The 15,391-nt window shown below is 37.2% G+C and overlaps 1 protein-coding gene across 1 annotated transcript in view; it reads right to left on the bottom strand.

The window, feature by feature from the left end:
- Positions 1-5,184: 5,184 nt before the first annotated feature.
- Positions 5,185-15,391, bottom strand: part of LOC108676356 — a 60,780-nt gene continuing 50,573 nt past the window's right edge. The window contains exons 24-29 of the mRNA XM_047880678.1: positions 15,059-15,381; positions 14,337-14,549; positions 14,014-14,168; positions 13,502-13,605; positions 8,424-8,467; positions 5,185-6,390 (exon numbers count right to left, since the gene is read on the bottom strand). Of these exons, the coding sequence (XP_047736634.1) occupies positions 5,926-6,390; positions 8,424-8,467; positions 13,502-13,605; positions 14,014-14,168; positions 14,337-14,549; positions 15,059-15,381 (1,304 nt within the window). The 3' untranslated portion in view covers positions 5,185-5,925. The remainder of the gene's footprint in view (positions 6,391-8,423; positions 8,468-13,501; positions 13,606-14,013; positions 14,169-14,336; positions 14,550-15,058; positions 15,382-15,391) is intronic.

Genomic DNA, 15,391 nt, shown 5'->3' with positions numbered 1-15,391 from the left:
TACGCCGATGACTTCTGAAAACTTAATTCAATGGGAGTCTCGGGGAAAATATTGCTTTTTAGTGTTCAACAGGTCTTTCGAGGTTCAACGGGTCTAATGGGGTTCAATATGTCTTACGAGGCTGGTTCAACGGACCTTTAAGGGTTTGACAAATTGACGGGATTCGGAATAACGTAATTTTAAAATTGCACTGATAATCTAAACCATGGTAATGCCGGGCTAACACGCCCGTTAATTATATGGACCATTGTATGTCGTCAGTGACCTGCCATCAATTAACTTATATTGAGGAAAAGTATGAGCACTTTCTGGGTAAATTCAACGCGCGAAGGCTGTAAGATGTTTTATTCTAACAGAGGTACTCAATATATACATTATTATACACTGCTAAATTTCTATGTTACATTGAACATTGGTTGCCATTGGTACATGGATCAAAAGAGAGACCGAAAGACGACACTAAATTTTTCCCTCCACTAACAACTAAAATATTTGACTGTTCAAATGTTATATCTGCACTAGTTTGCGCTAAAGTGTTCGAGGAAACTTAATAGAACAGTCTTTGGAACGTTGTTTTTTTCGTTAAACCAAGAGTACTTATAAGCATTCAAAATGAATATCAATACTGGGATTGATCGTTAGCATGCTATTTTTGGTCGAGTGGCCGTTCATTAATTTATAAAAGGTTGTTAAAAGTTCAAGTTGTTGAAAGTTTACGAGGTTAGATGGAAAAGACAAAGTTCATGCTTCACTATATAGTATTCAATTGTCGCTAGTGAATTGATTGATAATTACACTGCAGTTCATACATTTAAACAAAAACTTAAGCTGAATCTTGAAAAATAACGCAAATGAATATCTGGCGCGTTCTCAGTAGCAAAAAACATCAATTAATATATACTTAACCAAAGTGGAAACTAGACATTTGCTATACACAGTTGAAAGCACAAATTAGCATTGATATGCTCGAAAGAAGCCGTAACATGACATAGCAAACACAGTCATCTCAAAAAGAGTGGGACAAGATTGATCAACAACCTGAGACATCTTTCAGAAAAGGCTATCACCATCGCGGAATAAATCATAATTACGATAATAAATCGAGAAAATGGAATATCAATATTCAATTATTTACTAATTACAATCTCGAAGTTGAAAAAACATTTCAACTTTGTCTAAGTTCCTAAGACTGTCGAAATAAAATCGCCCATAAATTGTGCTAAAGTCACAACTACCGAAAGCAAAGGCAAAACTTTACCTCGCTGATCTAAATGTCTTGCAAGAGAATGCCTATAATAACACGGCATCATTAAATTTAAATTATTTCCATTAAGAAACGTCAAATTGTCAGATTCTCGAAGAAGCATGGCCAACTGAACGGCTAATTATTTAAATACGGATAATTAATTTAACAAACGGTATCAGAAATAAATGCTGAAATAATTTCTATTTTATTTTTATTAACGAGTTTCTCAGTCGAAATAGAGACTCGTGTACATCGTCACTTATTTACGCGTTCTGCGTATTCTCAATATAAATAAAATAATTATCTACTGCGTGCAACTGCTATTAATTAAAAACAGTCTAGGTAGAAACTACCAATCTTTATTACCTATTCAACAATCACGAATAATTGGTCAACAATAGTTATATCGATTTTATGAAATATCAACGATTTCATCCAACTGGCGAACACAATATTGTTATAATGTTAAGCCTTCGCCTGAATGCGGTGTTTAAAAAATCCATTAAAATCTCGATTCTAAGATACTAAATAAGATTTAATTTGAAAAAGCTACTCGCGCTGCGCTCATACAAAGCTGCCAAAGAATTTCATGAAAATGCTGAAATTTATCAAATGGTGACATTCATTGAGTAGATCTTTGTCTTTATATTATACAAAGCTGCATCCGAAGCTAAAGATTAATTTCTAATATCCATTAAATTTCATGAATTTATCGCTAAAATAGCTCACCTCAACGCGAAAAATAACGAAACAAACGAAGCTGATGAGTGCGAAATTCACTAGAATTATAACGTTTGTTTGAAATTTGTTTGCTTCGGCAAGAAAATGAACGGAAACCATATGGCCATGCACTACTAGGATTTGAGTCTATTTATTATATCTTCATGTCCTTTCTGTAAGACTAAGAGCCAGCCGTATGTGAGAAAACCTGTGATAATTAAAAGAATTATTTATTTTATAATGAAATGAGTTATTTCATAGTATACCGGTTTTATGAAATTTTTAGTACGATTTCCCGTCCCAGCAATTCGTAATATAAGGGTCTAACGAAGTAATATTTTTCAGTTGAAGTTGAAAAGTACTTCATGCTCCGGGCAATTTTTTTTTAGCATGGCAAGTATATAGTATTTGTTTTGCTGCATGAAATATTCGGTAAACGAGACACTCGAACCAGTCCTTGCAGCCTTGTCTTATTCAATACCGTTTGAATCGTCTCTTCCTAACGTAATTCAACAATACTTACATCAATATATGACTGGACATGAATGGAATTTCAAAGCAGATTGTAACATGGAAAAGTTGACAGTAAAGGCTACAATTTTACGCCAAGGAAAAACACTAACTATAGCCGACAACCTTTTCTCACTTAGTCATTATAGTTAATCAACAATGAAATGTTTACCTGAGCAAAGGTGCTCAGCACCAGATACAATATATTAATCATCATATTATACCTTCTGTCCTGTGCTCGGCTAGTCCATCTACTTTCCTAGATAATATTTGATGTAAATTCATACTAACTCATAACTAATAAATATATTTCTTTGCCAATATTCTCTTAACATATGAATGTAGTATCGTTAGAATATTACAACAATGATATGAACACCTCAGCTTTATCCAAGCTCAGACTATCATCTGATAAAGCTTATCTGAAGCGCTCGAGTTTAGTATCAAATTAATCATCGTAATTATCTGCTAATGCGCTTACCTATGCATATTTTGAACAGTTCAAAATAAACCCTGAATATACACAATTTACCGGCAGTTATGAGTCAAAATTCAGGTTGATGGAAATCAGGCCAAATGCATACGGTACCAAACATCAGTTGTTTTTAAGAAAATTTTTAATTTCGTTGCAGGTTTCAATCCTAAATGACAGAACAGGAAAACATGGTATTTCTGATAAACTATGAGGTAATAATAACGATATATTGTTTGCATCTCTTGGGCAGAATATCGAAGAAACGAGGTGGTCGTAATACAGGGTGATTCACGAAAACTTCCTGTTGTGTATTTTGCGCCAGGCAGCCAGATTTTGTAGGAAATGGGTGATGAGTATTTTATATTAAAGGAAAGGTTATGAAGTTTTGTGTCCAGCCTAGTAAGTTGCCATTATGCATTGGACAAGTGAGCAGCGTGCGTTTGCTGTCGAGGCGTACTTTTCTAAAAGCCGTTTTGCATGCAGAGTTGTTTCCGTCTGAGACAACATCTTGCAGAGCGCCTCATCTCCTTCTTTGGCCGCCCCGATCCCCCGATTTGGCTGCGCGTGATTTTTTAAGGGGCTTTATTAAATCAATTGTTTACAATGACTGTCCAAGGATACTACCTCATTTGAAGAACAACATACGCCAAGCCATCGCCAACATACCCGTCAATATGCTTCAGCGAGTTCAACGGAACTTCAAAAATCAACTAACTGACTGCATTGACAATGGGGGACGTCATTTTTCCGATGTCATCTTTAAAACAAAGTGTACAAAAAGTGTTCTATATAGTTTTTTTATTGAGCTTTTAAATCAGGAAGTTTTCGTGAATCATCCTGTATTTAGTTTAGGAATATCAAGATAACACGCAATGTAATGGACAGAGTGGAGATCTATTTTGACATTCTAGAAGATATTAAAGAGTTCGATACTTAATTAATTAATATTCTTTTCATAACTCGACGATTTAAAGCACGATTACCTCTCATACATTCTAAAATAAACCAAAGAAAGTCATTACTCAATGATGACATTCAGTATGATTCTACACACCAAGGCGTAGATCATGTAGGTCAACATTTTGACCATACATGTCAATCAACAAGCTTAACCTAAGTTTTGAATTCTTTTTGGTAGTTTAGATATTCCTCTTAGAGCCATGTTTCCGGCCATAGCTACTTACTGTTTGATTATATTATTATAAATAAGTCATGAAGGTATTAAGTGATAGATACATAATTTTGAATAAGGTTAAGTTTTGAAATATAATGCCGATCTGCTTTAGTAAAATGAATATCTCTGACACGAGTTCAAGTAATTTTCAAGAAAGTCCGAGAGTGTGGCAAAATTTTGTCGAAGTCTGATGCATATATCTATACTCCCTAGAGTTAATGAACTAAAATGTAATGTCTCGGGGAAATTCGACCTTCTCACAGACCGATGAAAACCGATTCCTTCTTTTCTTGCTGTTAACAAAAATTATTGGTATGGTATTCCAAACTTTTGTTAATATCGATTTTCAATCTTTTGTGCGCTTATTTAAATCTATTCTACTATCCAAATGAAGGTAAAATCTACAAGTTATTCTCGAGAATTTCGATGGAGGGGGATATTACGTAGGAGTGCTGCTATCAACGTACAATTGGTCGAAATGTAATGAAGTTGAATATCCAAAAGACTTCGGAGTTCATAAAGGACTTCGGAATGAACCTTCAAAATACCCTTCACCATCAGGAAATAGAACAAATTGATTTTTTCAAGCCATACTGATTGACGAAAGAAATTGTTCTTCCTCATATATGTATGATTTAGTATTTTCTCATAATAACAGCAAAGATCGAGTGCACTTTATTGCACGATGCTTATTTGAACGATCATAACTTTGGAAGCTATTTTTCAGAAATTTTTTACACATTGAAAACGCGAGAGGCTCTACTCAGTGAGAGATGTTACCAATCTTATTCCAATGCGATTGAATTATTAGTGGAATTAGCAACATTTGCTCCTAGCTTAATTAGCAGAAGAAATTTCCCCATGGGGCATGCATGTTGATAAAATCTATGGAGATGGGATACTTAACTACGATGCAGTCATGCATATGAATATCCTGTGAATCGATATACCAAAACTTGGGACTTGGGACAGATTTATACATAAAAAATTACTTGTTGCATATCAGGTAAGATGTAAGTAGATGGTAATCAAAGTAACTTTAATTCGGCAGCGTTTAGAAGAAAGCATATAAAAATAAGACATTATACACAAATTGCTACCTCCACAAACATGATCATCATCATGATTTTTCTCAGTATATTACCGTGTATTGTCAAGGGAGAATTATTATGTAATATATCTTAAATAATGACACCACGACTAAAAGGTGATTCATAGTAACGCCGAGTCAAGAAATATAATTGAAAAACGTACAGACTTCCACGTATTGACAATATTCCATCAATACATAGTAATTCTTACATGATTTAATAGAGCCAACACCTGAGGAAGAAGTAATGACGTCTCATTTTCTTATAGACTAGAAACTACCATCACATACTTCTTTAAAGACGTATTACCATAACTTTAACTTAGCCACCCATAGAAGGCGAGACGATTCGACGAGAATGAGCAAGTTAAAAGGAAATTATACATATATTACAGAATGTACAATAGGAAAAATTAATGCTAATATCGTGGAAAGTGGTAACCATCATACAGATGTATTGCCATGCGCTTTCATGAACACAGAAGTCGGAGTAAAAACCAAGCTTATAACTCGGTTACAGATGAGAACACATTTTTAGGACATCTCAAGGAATGACACTATATTATAATAGAGAAACGGTCATTTATTCCCTGTATCAGAAGTCGGACATAGATGAACACCACAATACGGGAACATGTTACTCTGGTATTATGAAGGATAGTTAGACAATATTTGACTCTTAGATATAACATGCTAAATGCCATTGAATTTCAAAGACCAAATTTCTTGAAAAGGAATGACTTTCCTTTGGACATGGCGTCCGTGACCGGATTTTGTGTGGCCAAGTCTCCCAATTTTCCCATAATATTGCTGTCACCCATTGGGTTAGGCAAGGAAGAAAGTCCTGCACCCAGACCTCCCGGCAAGGCTCCTGCTAAACCAGCTGGTTTATTTTCACCTTGAGGTCTCCCATTTGTTGCAGTGTTAGCCGCGGCGCCGGTCAACGGAGCAGCAGTATCCTCCATAGGATCGTTCAGTTCAAAATCCTGCATTAATTGATCTAGATCGGCTGATGATATAGCAGGTGGTGGTTCTCCGTCAACACCAGGATCGAGTTCGTTCAGTTTCCTACTGCCAATTGAGGATCTGTCACGGGACAGCGACCTACCACCTCTCCCCTGCGGGTCGCTGGTATTGGTCCATCCTTGGTCTGGACGGTGGTCCCCCCTCGTATCCTGCAGAGCAAAACACAGGACAAATTGAAGGTTTATTGCCAAAAATATTTGTATCGCTAACAATTTTATGAAAAATGAACAGCTCAAGTGCTAATTGGAATTTAGAAGACATTACTTGCGACCAGAATTTGAAATTCAACGTTTGAGATTATCAATGACATTATCACATGTGTTTTTGTGTTTTTCAGATAAAGATTCTAATGCAAAAATGAATGAATTAACGTCAAACGTTATATTCACCACATAATGAACAAAAGACATACGTAACTATGCATTAAATGTGCCATAATAAGCTGTATTTCATGATATTTTTTTGGATAAAAGTAACCTGGTTTGGTATACTTAGGATTAATGCTTCAATTTATAAATTTAGCCAACTAAAAAGCGAAAACCTTACATTATACAAAGCAGAACAAGTCTCGTTAAACTGCTCCTCATATACTAAACGTTGGGTAGAAGGGTAATTTAGTTAAATATCTATTAGGTATTTACAAGAGGACAAGGGATATTTTAGTTAAATTTTAGTTACAAAACGTCAGGTGAACGAATTAAATCAACTCAAATTTAGAGCTCAAAAACGACCAGAAAGAGAGATGGACGAAGTGTGGCGTCGGTGAGTGAGTGAAAGATACCGATTAATTTTACAGACGGTACGTGTTTTAATCCAAAATCGGATAAAGACTGGCAACGCCCATTAATATGCTATACTGATCCGATTATATTTGCATGAAAATAGATAATAATTCATTGTCAGGTTCTTTATTCACATATTATCAGCTGCTTAAATCGAAATAAACGATTTTCAGTACCGGAACGAAATTCTCGATGACAGAAATGGTACAATAGTTGATGCTTATATCGCGAGGGGCGTGAACTAACCATCGTTCAGATATATTATTTTCTGATGTTAACCTTGAATTTGTAAAAGCAAGACCAGGAAGACTTGATATGGTCACAGTTTTATTTGATTACGTAGTCAACTGGCGCTGTCGAACTGCTAGAGTAAATTTTAAAGTAGAGTTTTGGTAAACTTCGTGTTTATGAACTTGTTCAATCAGCTGAAGAGATTTGTGCTGAACTGCAATGCGTGCACAGGCAACTATTATCATATTTCAGTTGAACCAACAACGAAAGTCGCATCATTCCATTGAAGATTGAAATAGATTCCTTCTAGAACTTCTTTTTCTAAGCAAAAATTGCATGCACTTCAATTTGAGAATAAATGTGAGCCATGATTGTCAAAAAAATAACACTTAGATGGTGCAATATAATAGAATATAAATTTTTAAATTGATAAAAATGGAGAAAAAGTTGTTGTACAGCATATAAATAATGTGATTAAAAAAACATAAATAGTTGCATAAATTTTACAAATTCATGAAGTTCTATGATGTTCAGCCGCATTAATGAACAAGATCAGCAGCTAGTATGATCGTCTATCATATCTTACTTACAATCGATGCACTAATGTACCGAATGTAAAAGTTTCCCTAGTAGAGGTTGATTAGTACGGTACCCGAGTTACTAATTACTGCACCAGCTTTAAATGTTGCAAGATTTATCACGAATGGATAAAATGTCATGATATGAAGCGTAGCGATGCATGCAAGAAACATGGAGACGCAATCCTTATAATTTGCAATCATTCCTTGGTAAATACCCTATGTCTGATTTTCAGTAGCTTCTGATACTAAAAGCTCAGAAAATATTACTATTTAGTTGATAAGAAGCGAACTGAACGATTCTCCATCGAGAAAAAATATGAATTGAAAAGATGAGTAACATTACTTTAATTCTGTCCAAAATAATGAGTTGCAGATGCTAATTTATATTGTAACGAACACCTTGCGTACGTCAGGCAAAGTCGTCACCGAAAAATCAAATATGAATAAATACCCTAAGAATAGAGATTTGACAAATAATTTGATCGAATAAAAAAAGGTCAAGCACACAGAAAGCTGATGCATGCTGACAAAGCTGGGGCGCGATGCGAACAGGAGATTGGACACACATTCAGGTTCGGAGCAACTCACCTGCGTAGAGTCGGTGGCGAGTTTGGTATTACCTACAGTAGGGTCTACATCGAGTGAGAAGAGAGAGGTAAAATAGTTAAGGAATTGTGGGAGGCAGTTAAAAACATAATGCAAACACCAAATGGCATTTCTCCTGTCAGATGAACATACATTGCAATTAAGGCTACGAAGCGGAGTATAAAATCATCACTGGAAATGGTTGTGAAATACAGATACACATTTCTGTCAGTACTTTGCAGACACACCACTGAAGCTGGAAAGGAGACAGAAGGATGTGGTCAAGATGAAATACGGCTAAAGGGCGCGTAAAACCGAAAAGCGGGTATGAAACATACGTAGAATAAATAAGATGCTATTGTCAGAGTACCGATACCGCGGTATTAAGCTTTGCTCAGACGCATACGAGAAATGCATAATGTTCAAGCGAGTTATTGGTATTCAAATTAAGTTTGGATACTAATAACACGTGTTTAGCCTACGCGGTCATACGCGTGGTCTGTACGGTAGACCATTTGTGCTTTTTCATAGCGTTTCACTCTAATGTTAGAATATCGGAAGCACAAATTAGCCGATTGATAGAAGCTGATACGGCACTACTGGAACCTGATCTCAATTAACAATTGAAAGATACACTTATTAGTAACTTGACGCACTGCAGGCTCCTACCAACGAATCAAGGGGATTTCTGGCCGATTTGCCCCCTTTGCTGGTGTGCAGCCATCTTGCATCGGTTTGAGCACTTTCCATCGACTTCGAAGTACTGGGAACTGTTTTGGAATCTTCTACCGATACATCATCTTTTGCGTCCGAGTGAGTTTCTTTATTTCGAAAATGAATATATGGTGAAGCTACTGCCGCGCTCTGCTTAACTTTTTCCAACCAGCTGCTTTTATCATCTCCCGGCAGAGTTTCGTTACAGTTTTTCAATTCCGAGTTGAGTTTATTTTTTTCAGTACGATTGAGAAAATGTTCCGTACTGCTCTTTGTGGCCTGGTTAAACCAATTTAATGGTAGCCGAGCTTCGTTTGAGTCCGCTACAGTTTCTTCCCTTTCATTTTTTCCTTTTGATAGTGTAGTAGGCATTGCTACGACCGTGTCGTCATTTTTCGCATCAACAAGGCCTTCGAATTTTTTAAACCAAGTAGCCGGAATCTTCGTCCGGTTCTCATTGGCTCCCGTTTCGTCCCGTTTAGGCGCAAAGGCGCTTGGGGTGCTAAATGAAACTGACTTGGACTTGGATACAGGAATTTTTTCTTGCCTTGAATGGCTCCTTTTAGTTCGATCGTCAACTAGGGTGGAATTTGGGCGCGCCAGAAGTTCCGAAATAGATCCAACTGCAGAATCTGCACAATTTCGCGTAAACAGTTAAATTCTACACTATATGTTTAATTGGAAAAAGGCTGAAAGCTTTAACAAGAGAAGCGACATCTTTGAAACACCAAAGCTGCATTTTCACACACATAATGCAGGCGGAAACGATGCGTTTTGAATTGGCCACCAAATGAATTATTGGCAGGGTTTGATTGTACGAGTATATAGTAGCTTAAATACCATGCCAAGCAACGTTAAATAAGTAGTCTCACTTTTCACGCTTAATGTTAAGTCTGAAATTTCACATATCATGCGAAACACACAAAATTGGGTCAGACGATTGGTAGAAAACGTACGAGTGTTTATTTTGTGGGACTTGGTATTAACGGCACGAACTACAGAACGGCAGTGGATTTCATGGTCTCCCATTCGTCTCATGAACAAGGACTGGTCTCCACCACCAGCAAGACAAAAATGAAGTGAGAAGCGCTACTTGGACTTATAAGTATCAACATAAAACCCTGGTTATCGGTACCAGAATTTGGTGGTGTGGAGATGTGTTTCAGCAGCGATGTCACCGTCCTTACCTTCAAATGCACTGTGCCAATAAGAACAGAAAATATCAGTGTTGGGCTTAGTACGAAACTCCGGCAAAAGAAGTAAGAGAGAAGAACGCGGTATAACGAGAAACAATTGCGTATCAACTTCTACACTTTTACTATCTGGAATCAGCACATAAATCTTTCCATTGAACAAGCAGCAGAAGAGCCCAGAAACACTTAATTTGACCATAACGGCCGATGACACAAAAAACGAACCACGTGAAACGGAACGGCTTAGCAGTTTCAATTTCAGATGTAATTAAATTAAGTCATGTAAAAACTCTAATAAAATCTTTCCAAAAATGAAATCTAAATTTTCTACTCAAGTGATAAATAGCTCAGGGATAGAATGGTTTGTGTTGGTATAAAACAAAAGCACATTAAAACAAGCAATTTCTAGGCCATAGGCTAAAAACAAACTGTAGAAGAGCAACGGAGCGATGTGTGTGTGTGATATGAAGGTATTCCTCCTCAGATTTTATTTTCAACTCGTAGCATATCGACTTCAGTTACGTTTCATATTGATTGTTTAAATTCATCTTCAAGTAATGTTAAAAAATTTTTCCGAAATTTCGGTGCGACTACCGAATAGAACACAAGATTGCGGTAAGGAAGACAGCATGCGTGCGTTACTCAGGTCAAAGTAGACCTGATGACTACATGAGAATAAATAAAATAACAATACTATAGAAACATTCAAAACATAAAACATCAAAAACTAAACACCAATTAATGCTCTAGCATTGCGAATTCATATTGAAAATATCTGATTGAATTCACCACAGAGTAACACCGAGTCTTTTCGCATTGAGCATGCGATGAACGAAGTTAAGAATCGAAAAAAAGTGACAGATATAAAATATTTCTTTAACTCACAATCTCAAAAGCACGGCTACTTTTCTGAAATAATAACGATACCTGGAGAAAAAGAGCAGGATTTCCAATAACATCTAAACGTTCACAAATACTGCTGAATCAGCAGCATGCAGATGTAAGAAACTATTGTAAATACAATGAAGATTCAAGACACCGATGAGAGATGAGGAATCTCATTGCATTAGCTAATGAAACACCCAGGCATAAAGTAAAAATTCGTTTATTACCAGTCCGCTAATTTTTATAAAGAAGCCTTTGGGATATGTGATAATAAATCCTTTCTACGGTGCACTGCGTGGTCACTTGAAAGCAACGAGTTGTTTTAGTTGGAAAATTAATATGTTATGCATTACTGAGCCATTGCTTCCTGCTTAAAGCCTTCGCACAAATAATCCTAGGTGTTCCTTCAAAAATTTTGAAGTAGAATCAAATGAAAGCAAAAAGCAATAATTGTTCATTTTAGCACTATGGGATCATGCATGTTAATAGAAGTGAGTGAGGTAATGGCTGGATGAAACTCCATCCAGCCATTATAATGTGTAATGGAATGTGGAATGCAAATGTAATGTGCGATGCACAATGTGAATGGAATATTATGAGATAATGATGGTGAAATACCTTCTAACACGCACACAATCGCTGTGACATTTCAATATTCTCCAATGTTTAAGTATCTGAAGGAACAAAATTTCACGTTGAACACAAAAATGTGAAATTATATTGATAAATTAAAAAGCTAATAACGTCGAGTATTGAACCAAAAAATGAAAATTAACTTAATTAATTAATTAATTAAATAAATTAAATAAATGAACAGGAAAATGTTATTATTTAGGATTAGATAGGATTTTTAAGCACAGGTAAAATAATGACAGGAAAGGATCGCAGCTTGGTCTCAAAATCGGTAACCAATTTTGAGACACGGTCACGGGATTCAATATTTATCTATCCTAAGAATAAGAGAATAAAGCAGAAGTTTTTTCACAAAAGTCTTACTCGATGTGGCAAAAATTCTTCAAGTTGAAAAAATTCCTATAAGTTAAAGGCCGTAATATTATATTAATAATAATAATAATAAAAGTGGTTTTAGCGTTTATTAGGCCATAGGCCTGTCGCCGATTCTTAACATAGCAGAACATTCACAGCTTGTTACGGTCTCGAACTCGCAACTCACTGCTACAATTCTGCTGTGCTTAACCGCCCGGCCTCCTCGCAGATTCTGACCAGAAACTGGCGCACAGAGCTGGGATCGAACCCGCGCCTCTCTGCGCCAATCTTGGTACTCTGAACTGTAACCACTGGGCTACCCTGTTAGCATTGTTTTCTACTACTGGGCTGTGTTATAAAATAACATCACAAAACGAAATATATGGAAATTCTTGACACGGCCAGCACATTAAAAACCAAAGATCTCCATATCTTTGGGGGCTCCTTACTTTAACTTTTTCCTTGCAATACGAAAAAATGTAATACAATAAATCTGTCGGAACAAATTTTTTAAGTAGGCATAGTGTTTTCAAGCAAGAAACATTAAAATGAACACAAATTTTCTACACGCTCATGGAATGATGAACACAAATCAGTTTTTTATCGATGAATTGAATGCTCAACGTAGCGTATTTCTCAATAATTACCTCATTTACAGATTTTTAAGCTAATATAATATGAATTTACTTCGGCAGTTATTTTCAATCCCTAAACGGTGCAGGAAATAATGGCAATCTATTGAAAATGTTGAAAATGCTGTTACTTAAAAAATTACATATTTTAACAAGTGGTTTGAATCCGGACACCGCCACGTGGTGACAATGAAAAATGGATGTGAAATTCGAACCAAATTAGTACTGACTTGCGAAAAAACATTCATAAAATATGAACATTATTTTATACTTTGACATAGGTTTGAATCTATAGTTATTCCCGCAAAAGATACTGTAATGCCTCGTATTCAATCAAAATTTTCGATAACAGAAACGATGCGTCAGCTCATTACCTACGAAAATTTGTTCATCGATTTCAACTAGGTGAGCAGAAAATGGAATACATATCTTCATTCTAAAATTACGATGTGCTTGAAAAAAACGTTTAGAAAGTAGTCGCTACGCGGCATGCGCCCGCACCAATAGAATCCCGCACAAATTTTGATGCCCTATTACAGCCCTACATATTTAAATGCGTTATAAATATAAAACACTATTTAACATATAATATGCAGAACATAGAACTTATAACCAAGATACGTAAGCGGTAAAGGACGCAGGGTAAATAGTAAGATGGAAATCAACGCACCTTTCCTGCGGTCTCGCTGGTCGGGCCGAGGGGGCGGTGGGGGGCCGTGGACCCCTGGTCCCAAGCCCCGTCCTCTGTCCCGGGGGTCCATCGCGTCACGCCGTCTATTGTTACAAAATTATTCATTTCAAGTAAAAATTTAAAGAGCAAGTTGCAGTAACACTCAGTAATATATTTTAGTGCAATTTGAAGGGTGATTGTGCCGAAGGTTGGGCACGAAAATCGATTGGACAAAGAAGTTTCATGTTTGGATTGATATTCAACCAACATTGCAGTTCTTTAGGTTGTCAACATCATAGCGTTTTTATCGATATGTGGAATAATTTATCAAGCATATAAGTAATAGCTAATACAAAAGCTTCAAGGTTGGCGGCCTTGTGGCCGATTTCTTAGGCCATCAAACCACAAAATACTTTAGGTTGTCAAAATTGTAAAAAAATTGAATTTCTAGTAAAATTGAATTTCTATTAACGAGTGGAATTATCTTTCACGCATAAAATACAAAACCTGACCTCATGTCGTCAGGGTAGTCCTGGTTCGGTGCCTCCTGCAGGAAGTTGGAGGGCACCAGCCCGCGCTGGCCTCTCAGCTCCCCCATGTAGAAGCCATCATCGTCCATGTCTCCGTAAACGTAAATAATGTCCCCAGTTTGAAACGATAGCTCCACCTGAAAAATTTAACCAGTATTAGATCGGAGTAATTTGTAAAAATAATTTTTTCCTTTTCAGTAGAGCATAGGGCGTGTCCTGTGATGGTTCAACCTCAGTGTAATGAAGATGCTATCGATTATTGTCATAGGGACAAAGTCTCGATTATTTCTTTGAGTATAAGTTACCTCGGAGTCGACGTTGGGGGAGAGTTCCTGCGGATCATAGTCGTATATGGCGACCATTTTCTTGACGGGCATATTGGCGTAAATGTCCCCCCAGCGGTCGCCTTGGTGGCCCCCGGCCCCGCGGCGCCCCAATGAACCTTCCCGCCGGCGTCGCCCCATGGGCCCGCCATCAGTTTCCTTCATCAGCTCCTGGGCGACGCGGTCGTCATCCACCTGCCATCATCACGATATACACCATTCACGATGTACAATACAGCCGCCATCACGTTATACAATAATAGCCGCTTAATTTATTTGCAGAATCGCATAAATATGGACGATATAATACGACTATATGATATTTCTAAAAGAACTAAAGTGCATAACCGACCAAGAATTGTAACTCCCACCCCTGCATTAGCTGTTGACCATTTCAACGAAAAATGAATTACAACAAGATTTATATATATATTTTTCAAATTCACGTGTTACAACATTGTATTTCAACTTCGATAACTTCCCTTCAAATCTGGAGTGAATTCGATCATTCCAGTAAAAAGAATTACGACTTCACAAGTTAAGAGGCTAAGTTCTCAAGTTAACTGTGCGGATTGTTGGGTGCACAGTTTGTGCACCCAACAATCCGCGCAATTAGCGAAGCAAGACTAAATAAATGTATAGTAAAACATTAGAGATGTATAATAATGAAAATGTTTAATAAAATGTATAAAAACACAAATTACCTGAACTTCGGAGACGATGTTACACGGTACGTATCCGGACCGGCCCCCGCACTCGCCCCAATAGAAGCCATCCGCATCCTTGTCCCCGTAGACGCGGATGAGCTGGCCCTCCCTGAAGCCCAACTCCTCATCACAGGCGTTAGAGTTGGGGCTCATCGTGGGCGGATCGTAGTTAAAAAGTGCCACGAAAATACGGGCGTGGTCCGGGCCTCTCCCAGCCGCGCCCGGGCCTCGACCGTATGGCTTGTCGTCGAAGCGAGGGTCTCTGCGGTCTCTAGGATCTCGACGGTCTCGGGAATCTCCTCTGGGTCCACCCACTTGGTCTCTGTGAAC

The sequence above is a fragment of the Hyalella azteca genome, unplaced genomic scaffold (genome assembly GCF_000764305.2).
Source record: "Hyalella azteca isolate HAZT.00-mixed unplaced genomic scaffold, Hazt_2.0.2 contig5890, whole genome shotgun sequence".
Classification (NCBI taxonomy): Eukaryota; Metazoa; Arthropoda; class Malacostraca; order Amphipoda; family Hyalellidae; genus Hyalella; species Hyalella azteca.
This window is presented reverse-complemented; position numbering and strand designations above follow the sequence as displayed.